Source organism: Polyodon spathula, chromosome 28 (genome assembly GCF_017654505.1).
Source record: "Polyodon spathula isolate WHYD16114869_AA chromosome 28, ASM1765450v1, whole genome shotgun sequence".
Classification (NCBI taxonomy): Eukaryota; Metazoa; Chordata; class Actinopteri; order Acipenseriformes; family Polyodontidae; genus Polyodon; species Polyodon spathula.
This window is the reverse complement of record NC_054561.1, coordinates 1,782,812-1,803,451: the sequence shown is the minus strand read 5'-3', so window position 1 is coordinate 1,803,451 and position 20,640 is coordinate 1,782,812. Positions and strand designations below refer to the sequence as shown.

General features: G+C 39.2%; 2 protein-coding genes across 2 annotated transcripts; one reads left to right on the top strand and one right to left on the bottom strand.

Moving 5' to 3' along the window:
- Positions 1-4,896, top strand: LOC121301735 (CDGSH iron-sulfur domain-containing protein 3, mitochondrial-like). Its single transcript, XM_041231331.1, has 3 exons — positions 1-158; positions 3,277-3,408; positions 3,984-4,896. The coding sequence occupies exons 1-3, from the start codon at positions 87-89 to the stop codon at positions 4,158-4,160; spliced, it is 381 nt and encodes a 126-aa protein (XP_041087265.1). The 5' UTR covers positions 1-86; the 3' UTR covers positions 4,161-4,896.
- A 2,155-nt stretch (positions 4,897-7,051) lies between these two features.
- On the bottom strand, positions 7,052-20,577 carry LOC121301724 (polycomb complex protein BMI-1-like). Its single transcript, XM_041231313.1, has 10 exons — positions 20,413-20,577; positions 11,900-12,030; positions 11,301-11,397; positions 10,814-10,869; positions 10,200-10,250; positions 9,984-10,092; positions 9,755-9,803; positions 9,553-9,651; positions 9,011-9,091; positions 7,052-7,577 (listed from the first exon to the last, which is right to left on the bottom strand). Exons 2-10 carry the CDS (start codon positions 12,009-12,011, stop codon positions 7,200-7,202), a joined length of 1,032 nt encoding a protein of 343 aa, XP_041087247.1. The 5' UTR covers positions 12,012-12,030; positions 20,413-20,577; the 3' UTR covers positions 7,052-7,199.
- Between the last annotated feature and the right edge of the window lie 63 nt (positions 20,578-20,640).

Below are 20,640 nucleotides of genomic sequence, written 5' to 3'. Positions count from 1 at the left end.
TTGACTGAGAGAGTCTCTTTGAAGGTTGACCAGTAGTGGTGTTGTTGTATTATTATTATTTATTTATTTCTTTTTAATAACTAGAAATGGTTACACGGTTGTTATACAGAGCCGGAACTGCGGTCTTGAAGAGAAACAGCCCAGCAAGTGTTTTTCTGGTAAAGCGATATTAATTCAAGTCTGCACCCGTACGCATTCTCTGCAATGCATTACTTCTAATGCCAGTCAGCGCACTGGGTTTTTAAAAATAGGTGTTCAGAAGAATACGACAAAGCCGAATTGACAAAGTGGTTTTAAATAGGCTGTTGGCTAAAGTAAAGAAAACCCGTGTTTTATTGTCAAATGCAAAGTTGCAAATATAATACAGGAAATAAAACACGCGCGCTGTGTGGCGATTATCGTACACCCACAAATATAATGTCTGTTTGGGAAATTTAGAGATTCTCAAAAAAAAAAAAAAAAAAAAAAAAAACGAAACAATGTTTGCATTTTGTGTGTATGTATGTTTATTTATTTATTTATTTATTTATAGTTACCTAAACAAATCTCAAACCCTCCTTGTGCATTTGTAACATTACCTGTGCACGCCTGCAGGTCACGACCTACCTGCAGTGTTATTCTCAGGTACACTGCGCATGCCTAAACAATTTTAGCTAAGAAAGCAGAGAAGCGCTCATTCAAATCGGGTAAATTATGCTGTTTTCAGCCAGTTTTCCAGTCTGTTCTATCGTTGTTAATGTAATTTATCACATGCAATACATTGGGTCCTGTACATTTTTTTTTACTTATGCAACCTGCGAGCGACCTCTCATTTTGTCTTTTATATTTATTGATTGTCTGTTTTCAGTGTAAGTTTGCAAACAAATTATGTATAATTAATGGCAAATGTACCTGTGTTTGACAATAGGAAAACACCATCAGATGGCAAATGATTGCAACTGTACCAAAATCTGACAGTGTACCACTTCCTGACGTTTTGGTGTGCGTACCACGTTCTGTGGATGTACCACTTTCTAACACTACACCAGTACCCATTTCCCAGTTTTTAAAGTTGGCACTACTGCATTGTATTGGCTCTGTGTGTCCATCCACAACCACGTCAAAACATTGTCAGGATGTCGCAACACAGTCTAACCACATGCATGTTACCCTTCTGTAATACTTAGTAAAGTGGCATCGCTCATAAATCTGTCAAAACAGCTTTGTTATGATTCCCACAATTCTGGGTATGTGACACGCGCATCCAATGCCTTCACAAAATAATTTAAAGAACAGACCTTAAGAGTAAGTAGCGGGATTCCAAAAAATATAACGTTCCGCGCCCCCACGTGTTGCTACAACTGTTTCAATAACGTACCTATCATTTTTCTTTTCATTGTTAACATCCTGACAACTTTTTACACTTATAACTTTAAAGTCTGTTTGAAAGCTCTTTTGAAAATGTCCGCTCTAGTGCACTGATAGTGTAGGATTATTGCCCACATTGTCAAACAGGTAACCCGGCTCTTCCTGCAGTGATTTAGAGGACAGATCTGAAACCCCAAAGCACTAGAGCGGACATTTTGAAAAGAGCCTTGAAACAGACTTTAATAAGTGTAAAAAGGCTTTCTCTTTAAATGATTTGTAACGTGAATACATGTAGTTATTTAAGTCTGGAAGTTTTTAAAGCAATTTTTGTATTTGTAAGTTAGATTAGTCACACGCCACCCTCTTTCGTCTTTTTACGCTGGTGCCCAGGGGGGTGGGGGGGGCAGGTTTCATTAGCAACCCTGTAATTGCTTCTATAAATTACCGAGATCACAGGCTGGGCCAGTCAAAGGCCTTCTCCCTCAGGGTGGCAGTTAATCAGTCTTGTTTCAAACAGGGAGCGCATTTTTGAGGTGAAATAAGATATTCTGATTGACACTAGAAAGTTTTTCTGTTGCGGCTGTTTTTTATGATGGTTTATTATGATGATGGTGATTATTGTTATTACTTTTTAAACTGGGTGGCATGGTGGTTAGCGCTGCTGCCTCACAGCGCCAGGGTTCTGGGTTCGACTCTGGGGTCTGTCTGTGTGCAGTTTGCATGTTCTCCCCATGTTCACGTGGGTTTTCTCTGGGTACTCTGTTTCCTCCCACAGTCCAAAGACACGCTGTTCAGGTTGACTGTTCATTCTATATTGCCCTGTGATGGACTGGCGTCCCATCCAGGGTGTAGTCCTGCCTTTCACCCTGTGTCTCTCAGGTTAGGCTCTGTCTCACCACAACCCTGTAAAAGGGTTAAGCGGTTAATGATAATGGATGGATGGACTTTTTCTTAAACTCGTCTGAAGAGTGCGGACATGTGTTTTAAAAAGAACAAATGCTACTACTACTAATAATAATAATAATAGTAATAATAATGCGTAACATTTTTTTTTTCTAATATCCTGGCAAAAAAATGAAAGAATCGTCTTTCTTAACTCGCTGTGTGTTGAATCCATTTTGAACTTTAAAAAAAAGAAAAGTTGCAGTGATTTAAAAATATGCATCTGCTGCAGAGTCACTTACAAGTACATCTCACCCGAAAGACTGAGCACAAGGAGGTTCAGTGACTCGCTCAGAGTACAGTTTTGCACCCAGATTTATCTATGAGCTAATTTTCATTGCCCGTCCCTGGGCAGGTGTAGAGAGAGGAAGAAAACAAATCAACACAAATGGAAAAAGAAAAATAATAAAGCAACAGCAGGGAGCAATTTGCAATTGACAGTTTAAATAACCTTAAGGTATCTCCTCAAACACAATGCAATTATTCCTTCTGCACAAATACAGTCATAATAATAACGAAAAGAAAACCGCTAGAATTCATAGCACCATAATAATAACAATTACCCTCCCACCCGATTTTAATAATCACAGTACAATACCAGTTAATAACAAACCAAAGTGCCAAGCCAATAAAATCTTACATATTTACAATTCGTGATCGCAGCTTTGTTTTTGTCTGAACCGTACTTTTAGTTTCTAAGTAAAATCTTTAAATTTACGAGTAACTTTTTAATACCCCCCCCCCCCCCCAAAAAAAAAAACAACACTCTCTAGTAAAATGTTTTATTAACAGGGGCAAATGTTATGCTGGTGTAATTGAACATGCCCGTTCTCCTTGTATAGAACCCCACAGTATCACCACTCTGTTCCATGAACTTTACATTTCTTATCAAGACTATCCCATTCAGACCCATCCCTTTTAAGATAGGACTTCCACTTGATGATACAGGTGTTTTAAATGTAGATTTTCATCTCTTCCTGGTTTCAGGTACAATGTTGCTACAGCAGTTTCACCACACCTTTGCCTGAGCCTAGGATCGCAGCGAAACACCCTTTCAAAGTGCACCTGGAGGGCGGAAAACGATATCCATGGTGCGCTTGTGGATACAGCAAAAAACAGGTACTAGTTTGATCCTAAAGGATTGTGTAAATAAATTGTATTGAGGACAGGCTATTTTGTAAACTTTTATGGACATTTTTAACTGGCATCTAGCTGTTATTTAAATGTTGTCTTTTATCTATATTGTTACAATAACTTTCTCTAGTTTTGTTAACCGCAAAAGTCTAAATGTAACTGTTATTAATTCTGCAGTCCTTCAGATGCTTTTATGACACCTAAGAAACTGAAGCCTAAAAATGATCCATTGCTTGGTGTTTTCCTCTCCACAGTGATGATAAAGCTCAATTTTTTATGTGTTGAGCTTCATAGCCGACATGACATTTCACTGCTCTGATTAGGAGCGCGTCTGACTGGGCTGTCCTCAAAACAGGACGCTGGGAATATATGTTGTAAATACGCCTTTCATTTTACACTTCACAAAGATTGAAAAACTTTCACAAAAGGTAGCATGTTGATTTAGGAGATATCAAACTACAGAAAAACAGCTTGTGTAATCCAAAGAGAAATGAATTTGGTATTTGATGAGTGGGGCGGGGTAAACAAATAAGCGTCTTTTTTCTGTCTCGTCTTCCTAGCCGTACTGCGATGGTTCGCACAAGAAGCACGCTCCAGGGCTGTCTCCACTCAGGTTCACACTCGAGGAAGCCAAGACTGTCTGGCTGTGTGGCTGCAAGCAGACTCAGAACCCCCCATACTGTGATGGCACACACAAGCAAGCCTTTGTACAGGAAGCAGAGGTCCCAAGCAATTAAACATATATATCTATACAAGTCACATCCTCTACTGGAACCTGTTAGCAGCAAATACATTAACAGCATCGCTGAGTGCAGGTGTCACACTCAATGACAAAGCATTGCAAGCACAGTAGGATCTATAAAAACAGATTATGTTAATCCATGTTTTCTCTGTATTTGTTTTGTTTCATTCAGATTTCATAACTTGTGCGTGTTTGGTGGCTTCCTGCCAATCGCGTTGAAAGTGTATGGAATCTCACGAAAGCGAATTAGAGTGGTGCCAAACTTTTGTAAAATTTATCTCTGTTTTGATCAGAAGTTATTGGCAAACATTTTCAGCTTAACCATTTTTCTTTCATTGTGTGAATGTATTGCTGGTAACAGCGGTTTGGTAAAATACAAAAAAAAAAAAAAAAACATAAAGCCAATATTTAAATAAAACACAAGGTTGTTCCCTATTGGTGCTTCCCATTGTTAAGACATTTTTGGCATCCTTGTTAATATTGTTTGCCTCTCATCTCTCAGGTGTGAAAAGTCTTTCAAATTGAATATCCAAGTTGGCATAATCTATTACTGCCAGCGTATGACGTGACTTGTTCTTTAAAATAAATATATCTATTAGCTAAAAAAAATAAACAGGCTGGGGGAATGTTTGTTTTTTGTAATATTTCCTTTCAGGATTTTACAGATTTGAAGCACAGAACAAAAGAAAAACCCACAATGATGTTTTTATTTTAGGTATACAAAAAAAAAAAAAAAAAAATTACTTTTATCACAAGAAAAAAAAATCATCTTTTATTACATTTACAAATCAGTATAATTATACTTTTTGTTTTTTACAATAATGAATAAGCTAAACATAATATATTACACTACATTTAACATCATACAGGATGCAGCAACAAATATTTAGTTTGTACCTTTTTTTTTGTACAGTTTGTACCTGTATAAAAAAAAAATAATAATAATAAAGCAGTCTTTTCAAACAGGTTATTCGCCTGCTCATTTTTAGTGTGATTCATTTAGGAATTTGATCGTTGAAAGTCTCTTCCAAATGCATTTGATCACATGGATTTTAAGTGTACGGTTTTGAACCTGCGGTCTAAAGTAATGACATAGCCACAGCAAAACGATGCTGAAATATCGAATTCTACCATACAGCTGTCAGGACTTTACCAACACTGGATCTCACAGTTTTTTGTTTGCATACCAACTTGTTAAAAACGCTATACATAGCTTAAACACGGTTATCCTTCCCAAGAAAAGAAAAATAAAATAAAAGGTATTCTGGCAGAGGTCCTGAAGTAAGCAGTCTGCTACTGTTTGGACAGTTTTGTAAATGATGTGACGCAGCTACAAAAATATTTTCAAACTTGTTTGGGATTTTCTTTTATTGCCTTTTGAAGACATTAAGGGAAGAAATGGCAAAAAGAAAAAGGGTTTCTATATGATATAGAATACAGTAATGCGCAGATGAGTGGTGGCACCAGGTCTCAATTCTGCAGTCCAACCCCCCTGCTCATTATAGCCCCTTGATTAATCTGATTCCGCTGTTTGCAGGTATCAATTTCATGGCGTGACATTGAACAACACAGGTTAAAAGGAGGCGGGGCGTATTGCCACTGAAAGATGAGGCCAATTCCATAAATCAGTTCTATCGAAATGTTGTGGCTGAGTCCTATTGGTTTGTATAGACCCCCCCCCTTTCCATGCTACAGTTTGCCTGATCATATCTCTTTCAAACTTAATAAGCACATTTCCAGTTTACAGCCTACAGCCAAGCAAGGCGTCTACCTTTGGTGTACATAACACACGTTTCAGCCTCAGTATGAAACAGAACCTGTGCGTTAAGATCTGAAACTTAAAAATAATAAAAAACAGCCTTAAATAAAACCCACTCTGAACCTTAACTAGTGGGGATTATCCAAAAAGACTGGAGCAAAGAACTAGACAGAACATTGAACACAGCTGATGAGCAATTAAGCATCACTCCATTCCCCAGGAGACCTCAGCGAAAGTACAATAAATGACATCTTTTTTGTTGTTTTTTCTTGTGCTTCCCAGTAACCAAAATGAAATGTTAAGGACTGAATTCAAATCAGTATTGCCAAGAGCTACATATTTTTTTTTTTTTTTTAAACTATTCAAAAAACAGATGAGAAGGTGATGTTTGACATGAGCTGGATTCAGGTAAGATGTCACCAAAGGTTATTGCCAGTTTGTTACCCTGATATTATCACTGCACAGCGTCAACAAATAAGGGAAGTTTAAAATACTAGGGGGAGATATATATATATATATATATATATATATATATATATATATATATATATATATATATATATATATATATATATATATTAGACGACACAGAGACACAGAGCTACACTGATCTCCAGAGATTAAGAGGTCTCTAATGGACCCACCTAGTTGGACTGGACAAAATGCTGACAGTTTTGACTGTCAAAAACTAGACCGCCTTCTCATGGGAAATAGATTGCCTTAATAGCTCAATTTTCTTAGCAGGAATGAGACCGGAGCATCCTTTAGAGGATTAACAATTGTTCAAACAAAAACAAAATTTTTAACCATAGAAATGCATGTATTCCGTGCAGTTTTAAAAAAAAAAAAAAAAAAAAAAAAATCCTTGCGGGGGTGGGAGAGATGTGTAAAAATTTTCTACATGTGTCGGACGGACCTTATTTGAACGTTGAAAATTTTTTTTTTTTAAAAAAAAAAAAAAGGATAGATGTGCAGCCTTTAATTATAGAGGGACTGCATGTAAAATTCAGTAAAGAAGTCCAACGCCTAGGAAATAGCCTCTTCCCAAGAAATACCAAAAAATAATAACAAACAAGATATAGCACGTTTCTTCTTCCATCGTTAATCACAGTGCGCTGTTAAATTAAAAAATTAAAAGCAGCTAAGGAGGAGGAGGAGGAGAAGAAGAAATGGGGGCAACTGTTGAATACAAAATAAATCAGAACAATATGTAGAGTCCGGTCCCCTCAGTCCTCTCTTCATGGTTGGTTGCTGCTGAATGACAACGACAGAGTTTTAGGTTAGGGGCGACGTTTCTGTTCCAGCTCCCGCTCCGTTGACAGTCACTTTGCGGCCGTGCCCTGCCGAGGGAGACAGCTGCCGGCAGTTGGAGGTGCCGTTGAGGAGCGTGGGGGGGGCGGAGCTGCTGGTGGGGGGTGTGGAGGCGGCTCCGGAGGGGCTGGGGGAGGTCCGGTTGCTGTGCGCCCCGGGGCTGGGCAGAGGGGAGGAGGTGGAGGGCACGGTGGCGGGGCTGTTGGCTTTGTCACTGACGGAGTCGCTCTCCGAGTTGCCGCTGGTGTTCATGCCGTCAGAGTTGCTGGCCGCTTGCTGCTGGGACAGTTTTATCCTCTTGCAGGCGGGCTGCACTCTGTACTTGAGCGGAAGAGGGCCGTTCTACACACAAGACAAGAGGACAGCAGTAAGGAGCGGGCTTCCTGAATGAATGTGTTTCTCTCAAAACTGATCCCAGATCGATGATAACAGGAGATGCAACCTCCTTACACTAATCTAATATTACTGATTATTTAAAAAGAACAAAGTTAAAAACAAAGCAAAAATGAGCAATTCACATTTTCATCATAATGTGTGCGAGCAATGCTGTTAAAATACGATGCAAATATTTGAAAACATGCATGATTATTATATATATATATATATATATATATATATATATATATATATATATATATATATATATACACACACACACACAATAAGTATTACCTTATTTAAAATGTTACTTGATTCTATTTTCAGTATCAATTCATAAATGTAATAAATCATTGCATTTTCAAGTACTGTATAAATATCTTTCGAAACTGCACATTTGACACCAGCTAATGGAACACATTTGCAGACAGAAAAAAAATAATACAAAATAAATACACTTGAACTGTGGGATGTTTAAATAATTTTTTTAAAGGGTCCAAGGTTTAAGAGAGAAACAAACAGAGGCAGTGTTTATGTCTGCCTATGCAGATCAATTGAATACAACCCCTTGGGTAACTCATGCATAAAATGTGGTTAATTTGACTCTTGGCAAAAACCTAATTGGCTTACATGCTTTTGCAATAGGAGTCTTTTGGACACACTTATTATTGCAAACGGGGACCTTTTTATTTTCATTCTAGCTTAAAAAAATGTACTGAGAATGATCATTGCACAGTAAATGTGGTTAGTTTATTTTTTCTAGGATATAGAGAGTTCAGATTAATGAAAAGCAGAAACAAAGAAGAATTGAAAGCGAGTGAAAAGGTGGGAGTCCCACTCTGACCTGTCTGGGGCTGGTCTCTGCTAATCACTCACAACACGTAGTATATAAATATGATACGCTACATCTGGGAAAAGCACCATCCCATTCATTAAAAGGGAAAGCGAGCCAGCCTCCCACCCCCCTCAGTGCACTTTGAGTTGCTCCACATGTTTCCAATTAAAACCCTTTTCCAACAAGCTCTTTAAGACGAATGAAAGCAATCACCTGAAGTGGATGGCTGCAATAATACTTCACAGATACCACACGCTATTGCTGGAGGCATTTGTTTGAAGTATAATTTCACTGTTTTTCCCAATCCTCTCCATTTCATAACATAAGCCAGCGATGCTCTATTTTGCACCATAAACCCTCGACAGCTCTGTGTAATTAAATATGCCAGCGTGGAATGCATTACATCAACGTGATGAATAAACAGACAGAGCATTGGCACTGACTTTGTTAGACCCAAGTGTTTGAACTACTTCTGTAGAGTACCTTATCACCATTACAGAACCAACCATACAGCAGTGGGATTCCTGTTTGTCTTATTATTAGATACATCAGGACCCCTTACCCGTCTCCATGTGTAAATGTATGCAATGTCCATAAGGGTGTAGTAGTCTTTCAAAGGCTCATCTTCGTACAGCACCTCGATCTGCAAGAGGAAACATTCACATGAGCACCACCCTACTCCACATGGTACACTATGCAAGAGAAATGCATTCTCTGATGCCAAAGCAGATCTGATACTAAGAGAACAGCGCAAACCAGGTGTGAAGCCCAGGGAAGGAGTTCAACAAGACACACCTGAGCTTGTTACCTATGCACACTGTGGCCAATCAAGCTCATGGTAAAACCAGGAGTCTGATTTCCATCCTCATTATTATTAGTATGTGTTATTACTAGCGCTGGGACAAATATCTAAAGAAAGGCAGAAATGCATTCTGCAAAAATTACCATGTGCACATTCGTTCCTAAAATTTTTAATGACGATCGAAAAAAGACATCATGCAGACCAATGCATAAATGAGGTTTGCAATGAAACGATATCTATTGTGCTGGAATACGGTAGGGGTGACAGGCTTGTGTTCTAGCCCCCCCTGTTGTTAGTCTTACTCTGTAATTGCTGGGAATATCCATCTTGCTGCGCAGGAACTTGGAGAGGTGCATCACGGTCATGGCAGCTGGGCAGCGAAGAAACCGCTTGCTGTTCGCCTGGAAGGAATTGAGACAGAAATGGAAAACGTCACTGTAACACCGAAATAGATTTCTTTATAAACTGCATGCATGTGTGGTCGGGGCAACCCGTCAGCCTTACCTTTTCTTTTTCTGCCTCTCGTGTTTCCATCGCAACCTTCTTGTCATTTCTTAAAGGAAAAACATACATATATAAAAAAGGTGCTTTTCATTCAGAAAATTGTAATGATTTCTGGATAATATCAAATCGTTTCTTATAGAAAAACTCCTTGTTTAAACCCCACTCCCTGCAAGGGAGTGCCCGTACCAAGTGTCATCACTACACTAGTATTAATCCTGCTTTGACTTACGTGTTGCCTTCATGAAACTCTATGGACAGGCTGATGATCTCGTCGTCCGTGATGATTCTCTTCTCTTCCTCCCGGACTTCCCCTCGGTCTTCACTCGAACCGTTGGCAGCTGAGGGGGAAACAAAGAGAGGAGGAGAGGAGCGAGAGATTAGATACGAGTTCAGAGAAAGACAGAAGGAAAAAGGAAACGACAACATGCCCCTGGCTGACTCCTACCATCTGCTGTGGGGTTGGCTGCATAAAAGTCTCTCCTCCTCTTCATCTCATCTGCAGACAAGGGAGTTGAAGAGAGAAGAGTCAGAGCTCTGCTCTGTGCTCAGCATGCCAGTGTTAAGGAAGACCTTTTAACCTGGATCTCTATGGCCTTTAAAGGGTCTCTATTTTAAATTCTTAAATTCTATTCGATTGGTCGAGAAATAACACTGCTGTTTAAATTCAAAAGCAGCTGGTCTTTAGCATGCTAGGGTGCTACAACTATTTAGATCTGCTGCCAATATTTTTGCAATATAGACTGATGATGCACACCAATTGAAACCACAATAATCAGGCTGATAAGGATGCCCCTCCTTAAAAAGAGAGATGGTTTGCAGAACTGTGAGATCATGTGCCAGAATCTGAATGCATATTGTGACATTCCTGGAAGGTGCTGGTTTCTGTGCAATGTTCACTAAAATGTATGCGTATGAATGCAAACATGCATGCACACATACATGCGTGCATGCATGCAAACATACAGGTGTGCATGCATGCAAACATACAGGTGTGCATGCATGCAAACATACATACACATACATGCATGCATACAGAACAGAAAAAAGTGGAGACCCTACCTTTAAAAAGCCCTGGAACAAGCTTGTACACGATGTCCTGCAAGGTTTTATCAGCTCTGTCAAACAAACCAAACAAAAAATGAAATAAAAAAAAAATGAAAAAAAGAAAACATAATTTTAATTTTAAAAAAGGGTTCACGTGCTGCAGTTTACAAAAGACAAAAACGCACACACCGCCATTCATGAAATACTAACTCGGAATCCAGCGGTAGACATGCCAATCTAATAACAAGGTTTTCAGTTCTAAAAATACCTGCAGGACAGAATGAATTCACAGTGTGTGGTTGTAGTCAGATTACAGCTCAGGCAGGACTAGGGGACTTGCATTCTGATGTAATCTATAACTGCAAGTACTTTATCATTTGCATTAAAAGCATGAGGTGTTAAATTAAATTGGACAGTGATGTATGGTAAAATAAACAAGCTGAATCTCCATCTGGCGTAGCGTTTATATGCCGAGTTGCTGCTATAGAGGAGCTGCACTTGCCTGATGCTGAGAAGAGGTCTTGTTTTGTGCACTTGAACGTCACACATCGGGCAGTATTTGTTGGTCTCCAGGTAACCGACAATGCACGTTTTACAAACTGTGAAGAAACACAAAGCGTCAATCCAGTATCTCAAATTAACAAAAACACCCACACACCAGAGTCACTGCGATATTCCAACAGGGGACTCAAGGACTACAAAATGACCACGGCAAATTCAACCAGACAGGGCACCCGAAGTCTGAGCTGAGCGAACGATTCTAAGGATGCCCCGCCTTCTCTTCCGGGTGAACACTGCGCTAATTTCACAGCAGTCAAGACACTTTTATCCAAAGAGACTTACTTGAATAATTCAAACACTTGGCAAATGCACTGTTAGCACATACTGAGTATAAATGCTAAGGTAGGGCTACCATTGTTGGTATGGGCCTTAAACTAATCACTGTTTTCCATGATATATATATGGTGCTGTGCATATGTAGAAATATTGTGTTTTTCTTCACGACATTAAGTCTGCAAACTCTTGCGCCTTATCCAAAAGTTTACACAGAGCGTGTTCTTCCCTCGGCATGGCTCAAACAGTTGTACCATGGACACGTACACGAGTGAAGGCACTCCACGATGGTCGCGGCATCGATGAAGTATCCTCCGCACAGCGCACACATGAGATGTGGGTTCAACTCCGTGATTTTAATCCGGGTGGTTCTATGCATTTTATCCAGCTTGGCGGATTCTAAACAGAAGTAAAAAAAAAAAAAAAAAAAAAAAAAAAAATAATATATATATATATATTAATTGTATTCAATTGGCATTGCTTTCCAGACAGGAATAATGTTGGTTAAAACATAAACAAACAAATAAAAACACATTATATTTACATGAGACTGAGCACCATTAACTCCTTGAGTATGACCACTTTGAGTTAAAAACGGATTCTCCAAACTGTACAGGCTTAGTGAAAAGATTCCAGAACGGCAGTGTATAGCTCTTTTGGACTTCTATAATGCGAGGCATCACAGGACCGTATTATAGAAGCTCAAACTACAGAACATTTTGCTGTTCAAGCATGCTTTTTCTTTGTTTTTGTCGTGTGACTTTGTGGGGACGAACCAACAACAAATCGCGTGAACCCAAGTATGCACCAGCGCCTTTACTCGCTGCACACCCTCCAATAATTTCGCATATCCCCCCCACCCCCCCTGCACAAACAAGAAGCGTGGCCCCCCCATGCATGGCACAGAAGCGTGGCATAATTCATGCATGGCAAACAAAGATAATTAAATTTCTTATGTATAAATTAGTATAAATTAGCAAACACACAACAAAATAGTAAAAAAAAAAAAACAATGAAACACTTTAAATATACATATAGTTAAATGTTATCTACCTTAAGTCATTTCCCGTGTTTTCCATTCCTGCATTTGCCCACATTTCAGCTATTATTACGCACCCTGTATCTTGTAACCTTTACCTGTAATATAAATGAACACTCTGGAAATGTGCGCTGAACATACTGGCAGTGGTGTGAATATAGAGCACAACGCATATCGAAAAATACAACCCTTTAACGTGAAGACATAACACAGTCAATCAAAATGCAGAAGGTAAAACAGAACGAAAAAAAAAAAAAAATTAGCAGCAACGACACCCCGTGTAAGGCTGAGGCACGGTTTCTGTTTATTATCAGTTTCTCCCCGCGCGAAACAGCGGCGCTGGACACGTTTGGTTATGGTTTTATTGCAAGTGTATTTAAAGTGTAATAAAGAAATAAAATAAAATAAACACGATGTATTGTGCTGGTACCGCGCCACCCGAAAATATAGGCTAATGAGAGTTGGGCTTTCTTGGACAGACACCGCGCGTAAAGAAACGCAATGGGTCGTGCCAAATCAGATAAACGGTCTAATTGGAGATTACAATGCAATTCATTAAACGCAGGCTGAAGACTTGCCCTGATGTCCTGGACTCGAGCGTATAGGGCCCGCTTCAAAGGCAGCTGTCGTCTCTTTGTATTCCTGCGTGTGTGTGTGTGTGTGTCAGAGAGAGAATATGGTGCCCGATGCAGGATTAAACATGCCAGAAACACACAAAAAAAACCCACACGAGTCAAGGATACCTGCAAGCGCGTGTATATATAGGCGTATGGGAAAATCATTGGAAATAACTTATACGTTTAGACCAGATATCGACAGCAAACAAACCCACAGCACAATAATTAACTGGCTACATCCAGTGCAGACCATATGCAATCTTCTCTAAAAATGCACAAGCAGGGTATGCTAGATTATTTACTCTAGATGTAAATATGCGTTATTATCCATTGACATACAAAACCGCGGAGTCGACTCTCCCTCACAATCAGTGCAGTGAATATGTGCTGTATATACACAAGCGCTTTTTACATTGACAATAAAAAGCTGGAAACCTGTATATTCCTGTATATTCCTATCAACGATAACACCGGGGTCAGATATACAAGGCTTCGCTAATTTATGACACACCTAATCAATTGTATGCGACCGGGTAATTATACGCATTGTAAGCTTATTCCAGCGGATGATCGACTCTTAAAATAAATACCATGTATTTACTCATCACACACGCATACTACACTTACTGTAAATGAAAATATGAACACTGGAATGCACATTATACAACAAATGAAGCAATAGCGGGATATGTACCACAGACAAAGAAAGAGGATCAGAGATTGAAAACAGAGAACATTGGAAAACGAGCAACGCTGGCAACAGGCTTCGCAACAAACGTGACAGCGTAGTCTGGTTTCCATAGCGACACGGGAGTAATATTTGGCACTCTGCTAAAACGATTACAAAAAGGTGTTATTGTATTGCTGCAAAAGGGTTATTAATTCATTAATAGACAGATTACGTTATGGAACTGGTTGAAACAAGATAGGATTTAACTTTTAAATGGGAGCGGTATACATTGGTCAAATTGTAGCTACTTTTCCTGTAAATCTCATATGACACCCAAACCCCACGTCCCATTTCTGTTGAAGAAGACTTTTATTAACACTGCCCCCCATCAATTATGATTATTTTTAAGGTTTCAAACAGCCCACAGCAATGTTGTTTTCGACGAAAGACGGCGTCTCATACAGGGCTAGCGTGCGCCGCACTTGAGTGTCCTGTGCCAAACTAAAAATTCAAAACTGCAGACCGATTTCAAACGCACAGCGGTAAAGCCAGATAAGGGCGAGATTGTAATCGTGTCCGTTTTTGCACAGCATTAAAGTAGAGTGGATTTGAAACACGTCAACGTGCAACTCAATCCAGACAGATGTTTCTAAAGCAGCTATTAAAAAAACAACAGTGAACCGTGAACAGCTGTTCTGACAGCACTACCCAAAATCAGCAGAAGCTGTTAATTATGGTTAACTATAACTGTACAGATCAATATCACGATTAGAGTATCCGTGCAGCCGAATTAAGAATTAACCCCCATTTAGGAAACCCGCTAAAGTGGAAATCGATGTCTAATTTTTTTTTTTTTAAACTCATATTCAACGCGTGGATTGACGTTCAATCTGGGATAGTCCATAATACATTTTTAGAAGGAATTAACAAGCGCAACATTTGCATAACACATGCGAAGCAATTAGCGCACTGTCTAATTAAACAGCGATTGGCAGACCCAAGGTTCGCTGAAGTCTTTAGCTGTAACTTTTACAGTATACAGTATATAGTATATTCCTTATTCTCCAAAAAAAAAAAAAAAAATAACATCGATTATCTATTAATTATACTCGGTTTCTAAAAAATATTTTCACAGTGTATCTAAAAGCTACAGAAATCAGTATTTTGAATTGATTTCTGCCACTGTGGTCTCTATGGAGTGCAATTACAACGCATTGCACACATGTCTCATGCTACATTAAAAACGATTCCATTCAATACAAATAGATAGATTGACAGATCGATAGATAGCGGAACATTTTAAAAGCATTAATGCATTGATCCAGGGCTAAAATAGATAGCATTCCTGGAGGGGGAAACAACTACATTGGATTTTAAACATATCACCAAAATTCGGTTGAGTACAAGTATTATGCAACTGTTATAATTGGCGTTATCTTTTCTTTCCTCGCTTATGGGCGTTTTACTGGTGTGTATAAATCTACTCTCCACCAGATTGCAATGTGGCCTTAGCTCTGTCCTCGCAGTGACCCACAAACCCACTTCTCTGTCTTTCGGGGCAGCCTAGAGGTTTTTAGAATTGTTGCCTTCCGTGTGATATAGCAAAGGAAGAAAAAACAGAGACTCATTTATTAAACTGTTAGCAGTTTAACTTCGATATTTATTATTGCAGCTTTTGTTAATAACCTAGGCAAGAAGGCTTCGTCCGTTACAGCTCATAGATTATACATACATACACACACACACACACTATATGTGTGTGTGTCAGAGAGAGAGAGAGACACATACAGACAGAGAGAGTGAGAGAGAACGCAATCCCTGTAATTAGCTGGAATGAATTATAAGCGCAACACGTCTAGAATAAAGAAAGATTGTGTTATAATGGTATGTTCCTCGTGCTTCTGCCATTTCCACATTCGGGGTCTTTGGTTTCTTAACCAAACATTATAAATTAAGGTCCAAGAGTCAGGAAACGCGCGGCAATAAAATGAAACTGTAGGCGTGTACTTTATGAAACGCAATATATCAGCTTGTAATCACAGGCACATTGAGATCTTGTCTAAATTAATGACCCTGGCTAGTTAGTTATGGTTAGAAATCACAGTATTTGAAAAATACAGTGTTTGACTTATTTATTTTAAATAATGTGCAACAAGATTATATTATGTTCTTCTAGGACCTTGTCCAATTTTCTTTTTCTTCTTTTTTTGTAGGAAACCAGCTACTAGCACATATTACCCAAGAGTCAATTATTCGATTAATAAAATATATACCTCTGTTTAAATTGGATTCTTCGCCCTATAACTAAATGGTGCTTATAGCATTACCAGTTCCTCAAGTGAACAGTGTCGGTTTTTACCGAAAACGTGTTTGGTCATTTGTATTGTTACGATAGAAATGAACTTTGATTTCAATGTCCGTTTCCCCTTTTCTTTTTAATCTTGAGTTTGCCCTTTCCTCTTGAAAAGGCTTTTGTGTTGAAAAGGAACTGCAGCAGTCAAACGAATGGCTTAAAACGACAGGCGGACAATCTCACTAGCTCGCATAAAAATAAAATAAAGAGAATTACCTCTTCTTTGGTTAACGCACTCCTGTGTGCCAATTAACAGAAACCCCGAAAATGTACCGAATTAGTGGATTTATATACATATTCTGGATCAACAGAAATCAAATGCGCTCCAAAGCACACACATACTCAGCATACCCAAGGCCAGCGTGCTTTTATTGTAAGTTTTATGGCACAGATAAGGGAAGGTATTCAACTTTATAATAACTGCATCTCAAGAAAACTGTTGTAGAAGTCCAGTTGCAGCAATTGGCTCGCCTGTTTAGAACTGGATTCAGATCACAGGGATAATTACATAGTGACTCGGTTGTTTTTTTTTTCTTTATTTCATAATTAGTGTAGGGCGATATTGTACGCATTCCCTCGTAATTAATGACTGGTGCACTGCTAGATAATTAACTTGCATTTTGAAAAACAGTGGTTGGCATCCGTTGTTGCGCGGTGTTATACAAATGCGTAAAGCCATACCAACACACAGGCTATGCATTTTGAGGCACTTTCTCGGACGGGGTTCAATGGCAGTGCAGTTCGGGATCAATCACAGTTGCTTTCCAGGACTGGGAACAGGAGAAAGCAGTTGGTGCAGTTGGAAATCTGTGCACTGGTATAGTAGCAGGTATTCTAGGGCATATTCCAAAGACAAGATGCTCAACAGCAGATGCACGTTAATACTGGTTTGGTTAATGGGACTTGATGAGTTTGCACACTAAAAATTGTTTTTTGCTATTTTCTGCAGGGCCCTGTCGCTGAGGTCTGCGAGTTGAGGTGACAGGTTTTGGAACGCCTCTTGTTGGGTAATTCATTATGACTAACAGCCAACGTTCAAAGGCTCTAAACAGAATGCGCTTTCGCGTTTACTCAAAACTCCAGCATACACCCTTTGAAAATGTATGACTGTTGAAAGCAGCCCCGTTCAAACACAGGTCTGGACTGTGAATGGAGACAATGAATTACACAATTATTGAAGGATTAGGAAGATGAGTTTTACATAGAGACACAACCGATCTGACACAAATACATTTTTTAGAAAGCACGGTTTTTGTGTTTTTTTCGTGTTTATAAAACTTAACGTATGGCAACTTGATGTATTTATTATTATACCATGTGAGACAAGCAATGCATATATTATGCAATATTATTACTTACACATATATAACATGTGTTTATGGGAGTCAGGGTTGAATATCTGTCTGACATCTGTCTGTGCACATTTAACACAAGCGGTATTGCTGGACACTTACCCTAAAAGAAAATGTCTGTTGTGTGTATACAAGACATTTCGTGAACATTTGAGCATTTGAGAGAGCAGACAATAACCCGTGGCTGACTGGGACGGTTGATCGGCGCGATGTCTTATTAAAATAATTGTTCATTCTGCGGAGTATTAAAAATGTGCCATCGCCCCTCTGCAACTGTATCCACGCAAAGATTAGCAACACAAAACAGCTCGCAGCTGGACTTAGGATCTAAACTTTCACAGATTTGAAGATATAGGCTAACCCAGCAGAATTTAGCGTCGGCGCGCAAGCGTGGAGCTCAGACGTGTTTGAACGTTATAACAAAGCTATTGAATACAAAGTATGAAGTTACTTAGATGACTCTTAATACCGGTTACATGGGAGCACTTTCCGAGATTTAATTCACACCAATTTAACTGATAAGAAAGGTTGGTGCATGTTGGAATTATACCAGGTGCAGATTAACCCATACAGATATCAGTGCGCATTTTACATAGCGGCGGTGAGGTTTCTGCAAACCCCCAAATCAGTGGACTGGTAACTGCACCACGCACACATCCCGTTTACGGTCTAGCGAGATTGTTTTATTGAGGCGCAGAAACGAACTAAAAACCGTCGACCTCCACGGACGCCCGCCAGCCCGCCTTCTGTTGTGCAACCCCTGCGCTTGGCACGCTGCCCCGGCTAATTTCCTTTGACTCCAACAACCACGAATGCGATTCGGTAACTTTTTTTTTTTTTTTTTTTTTTTTTTTTTAACAAGTTGTTTCTCTGCGTTTTGCTGATAGATTATTTTTCTGAATACGTAACGGCGAGGGTACAGTGTTAATGTCGCACAATTGCAAGACGTGCATAGGCGCTAGCAAAACTCCAGCTGCAATATTCACAAAGGAGATTAGCTTACCAATAAGCGTCATTGTGATTGCCGACTTCCCAGTCTATGGCCACAGGTTTAAGTAAATGTATATTATAAACATCGTGACAGTCCGTACTCTGTTATTCAGAGGGAATTAAATAATACAGTACATATACACATTATCAAAATACAACGCGGAGAAAAATCGATACGATTTGTGCGTCAACATATCAACAAGCTGTTCAATATTCTATTTATTTAAGGCAGAAATCTATACGGCTGTCGGGATATACTGAGAAATAAACAGAGGGGGGCGCTACAGCAACTTCTCATTGAAATCGTGCACGTAAACAACACACACACAGAAACGCACACGTGTTAAAATAAAAAGATAATTGTTTGCAAAAAAGGTATGTGCTAATTTTACCCCGCAAGCACACACACGTCTGTTATATATTTTTTAAAACAGTGAACACTGTTCAACAATAGCCATGAGGTCACGTTTAGTGTAAATGTGTGTACATTATTATTATTATTATTATTATTATTATTATTATTATTATTATTTTGGCAGGCGCTTTATCCAAGGCGATTGCAGGTTTTACGGTGCAGTCCATCCCGATCTGTAACAGTGCTATCAAAAAGCTTACTACGTGTGCTTAACACTGAACAATTGTCACTTCTTCAGTATGGATGGTTACCTTTGGAATGGTAATATTATTTTCAATTAAAAAATCCCGGCACGTTTTGTTACTCTAGTGTCGCATTCAATACGCTATTTCATTTATTTATTTATTTATTTATTTAGTTTCAATTAATTCCTGTGAACAACACTCACATTGTTCTCGTTCGCAGTCTGCTATATGCAAAGTTGTGTCCGCGTCCGTGCATTTGTAACAATTTATTTAGCTACTAATTAAATATATATTTTAAAACCTCTTGTTTTATAAATAAGCTCGGGTTTACACGAGGTGCTATCGATATATTTATTTGTAGGCTTTTTCATTAAAACATGCTCTGTCCAGCGAAGGAGTTCGCTATTACTCTGCCCGGAGGTACAGTTTCAAAATAAGTTCCCAAAACAAGCATACGTGGCTATCTGTCCTAAACTCGGTTAACAACACCTCACACGCAAGCTGTAGTTTCGAAATCTATAATTTGGTCCCAATGGGGACACGAATTACTTTTTTAAATTTCATTTGTTTTTGTTCAGTCTGGCTAAAGTCATTGCGCGGCGCTCACTCGCCCCGCTACACGACACTTCAAAACATTATAGTCAAAATTCTGATAAGGTTACCCAGATCATATTGGCAGAGACGGAAACTTCAGATTTTATACATTTGACAACAGGCAGGCTTAAAGGTTTGGATCCAAACGATTCGGAAAACAGAACCAAAACTGCCATGAGACCGAAAGCCCGACAATTAGACACCAGCGTGTTGCACAGCTCAAGTAAACCAATACCCGCCGCTTATTTCGGAATAAATACGCACGCAAGGTGGTTACGATCTGCAAGGATATGACACTCACACCCAACTCGAAAGCTATTTTGACCGTTTTAAAGCACGCTGGGACTGGAAGAGGCAACACATGCAGAGAACACAAAGAAAACCCAAACACCGGCGCAGGAAAAAAAATTGAATCCGAAGCGGCCATCTTGAAAGCTAATGATCGGATGCTAGCAGACGGGGCTCCAGCGAGCTATTTTCGTTTTAAAAATCCAAATTGCTCACATGGCGGAGGGCAAAGGTGTCGGCAACCGACAATGGCAAATATTTGAAAAGTTGCACCCACCTGTTTGTGCAGGAAACACTCCCGTTTTGGCGTAAGAAAATCCGGGATAGAAAGAGGGTTTTCACTAGGTTGGATAGTACTAGTTGAGTCGCCACAAAATGGCTTTTTTTTTCTGTAGCAGAAGATGGACTGCCCCGTTTAGTCACGTGGTCCAATTCCTTCTCTGTGCCCAAAGATCGTAAAAGAAAGACGGTAATCCCATCTAAAAACATTTTGCCAATACCCCTG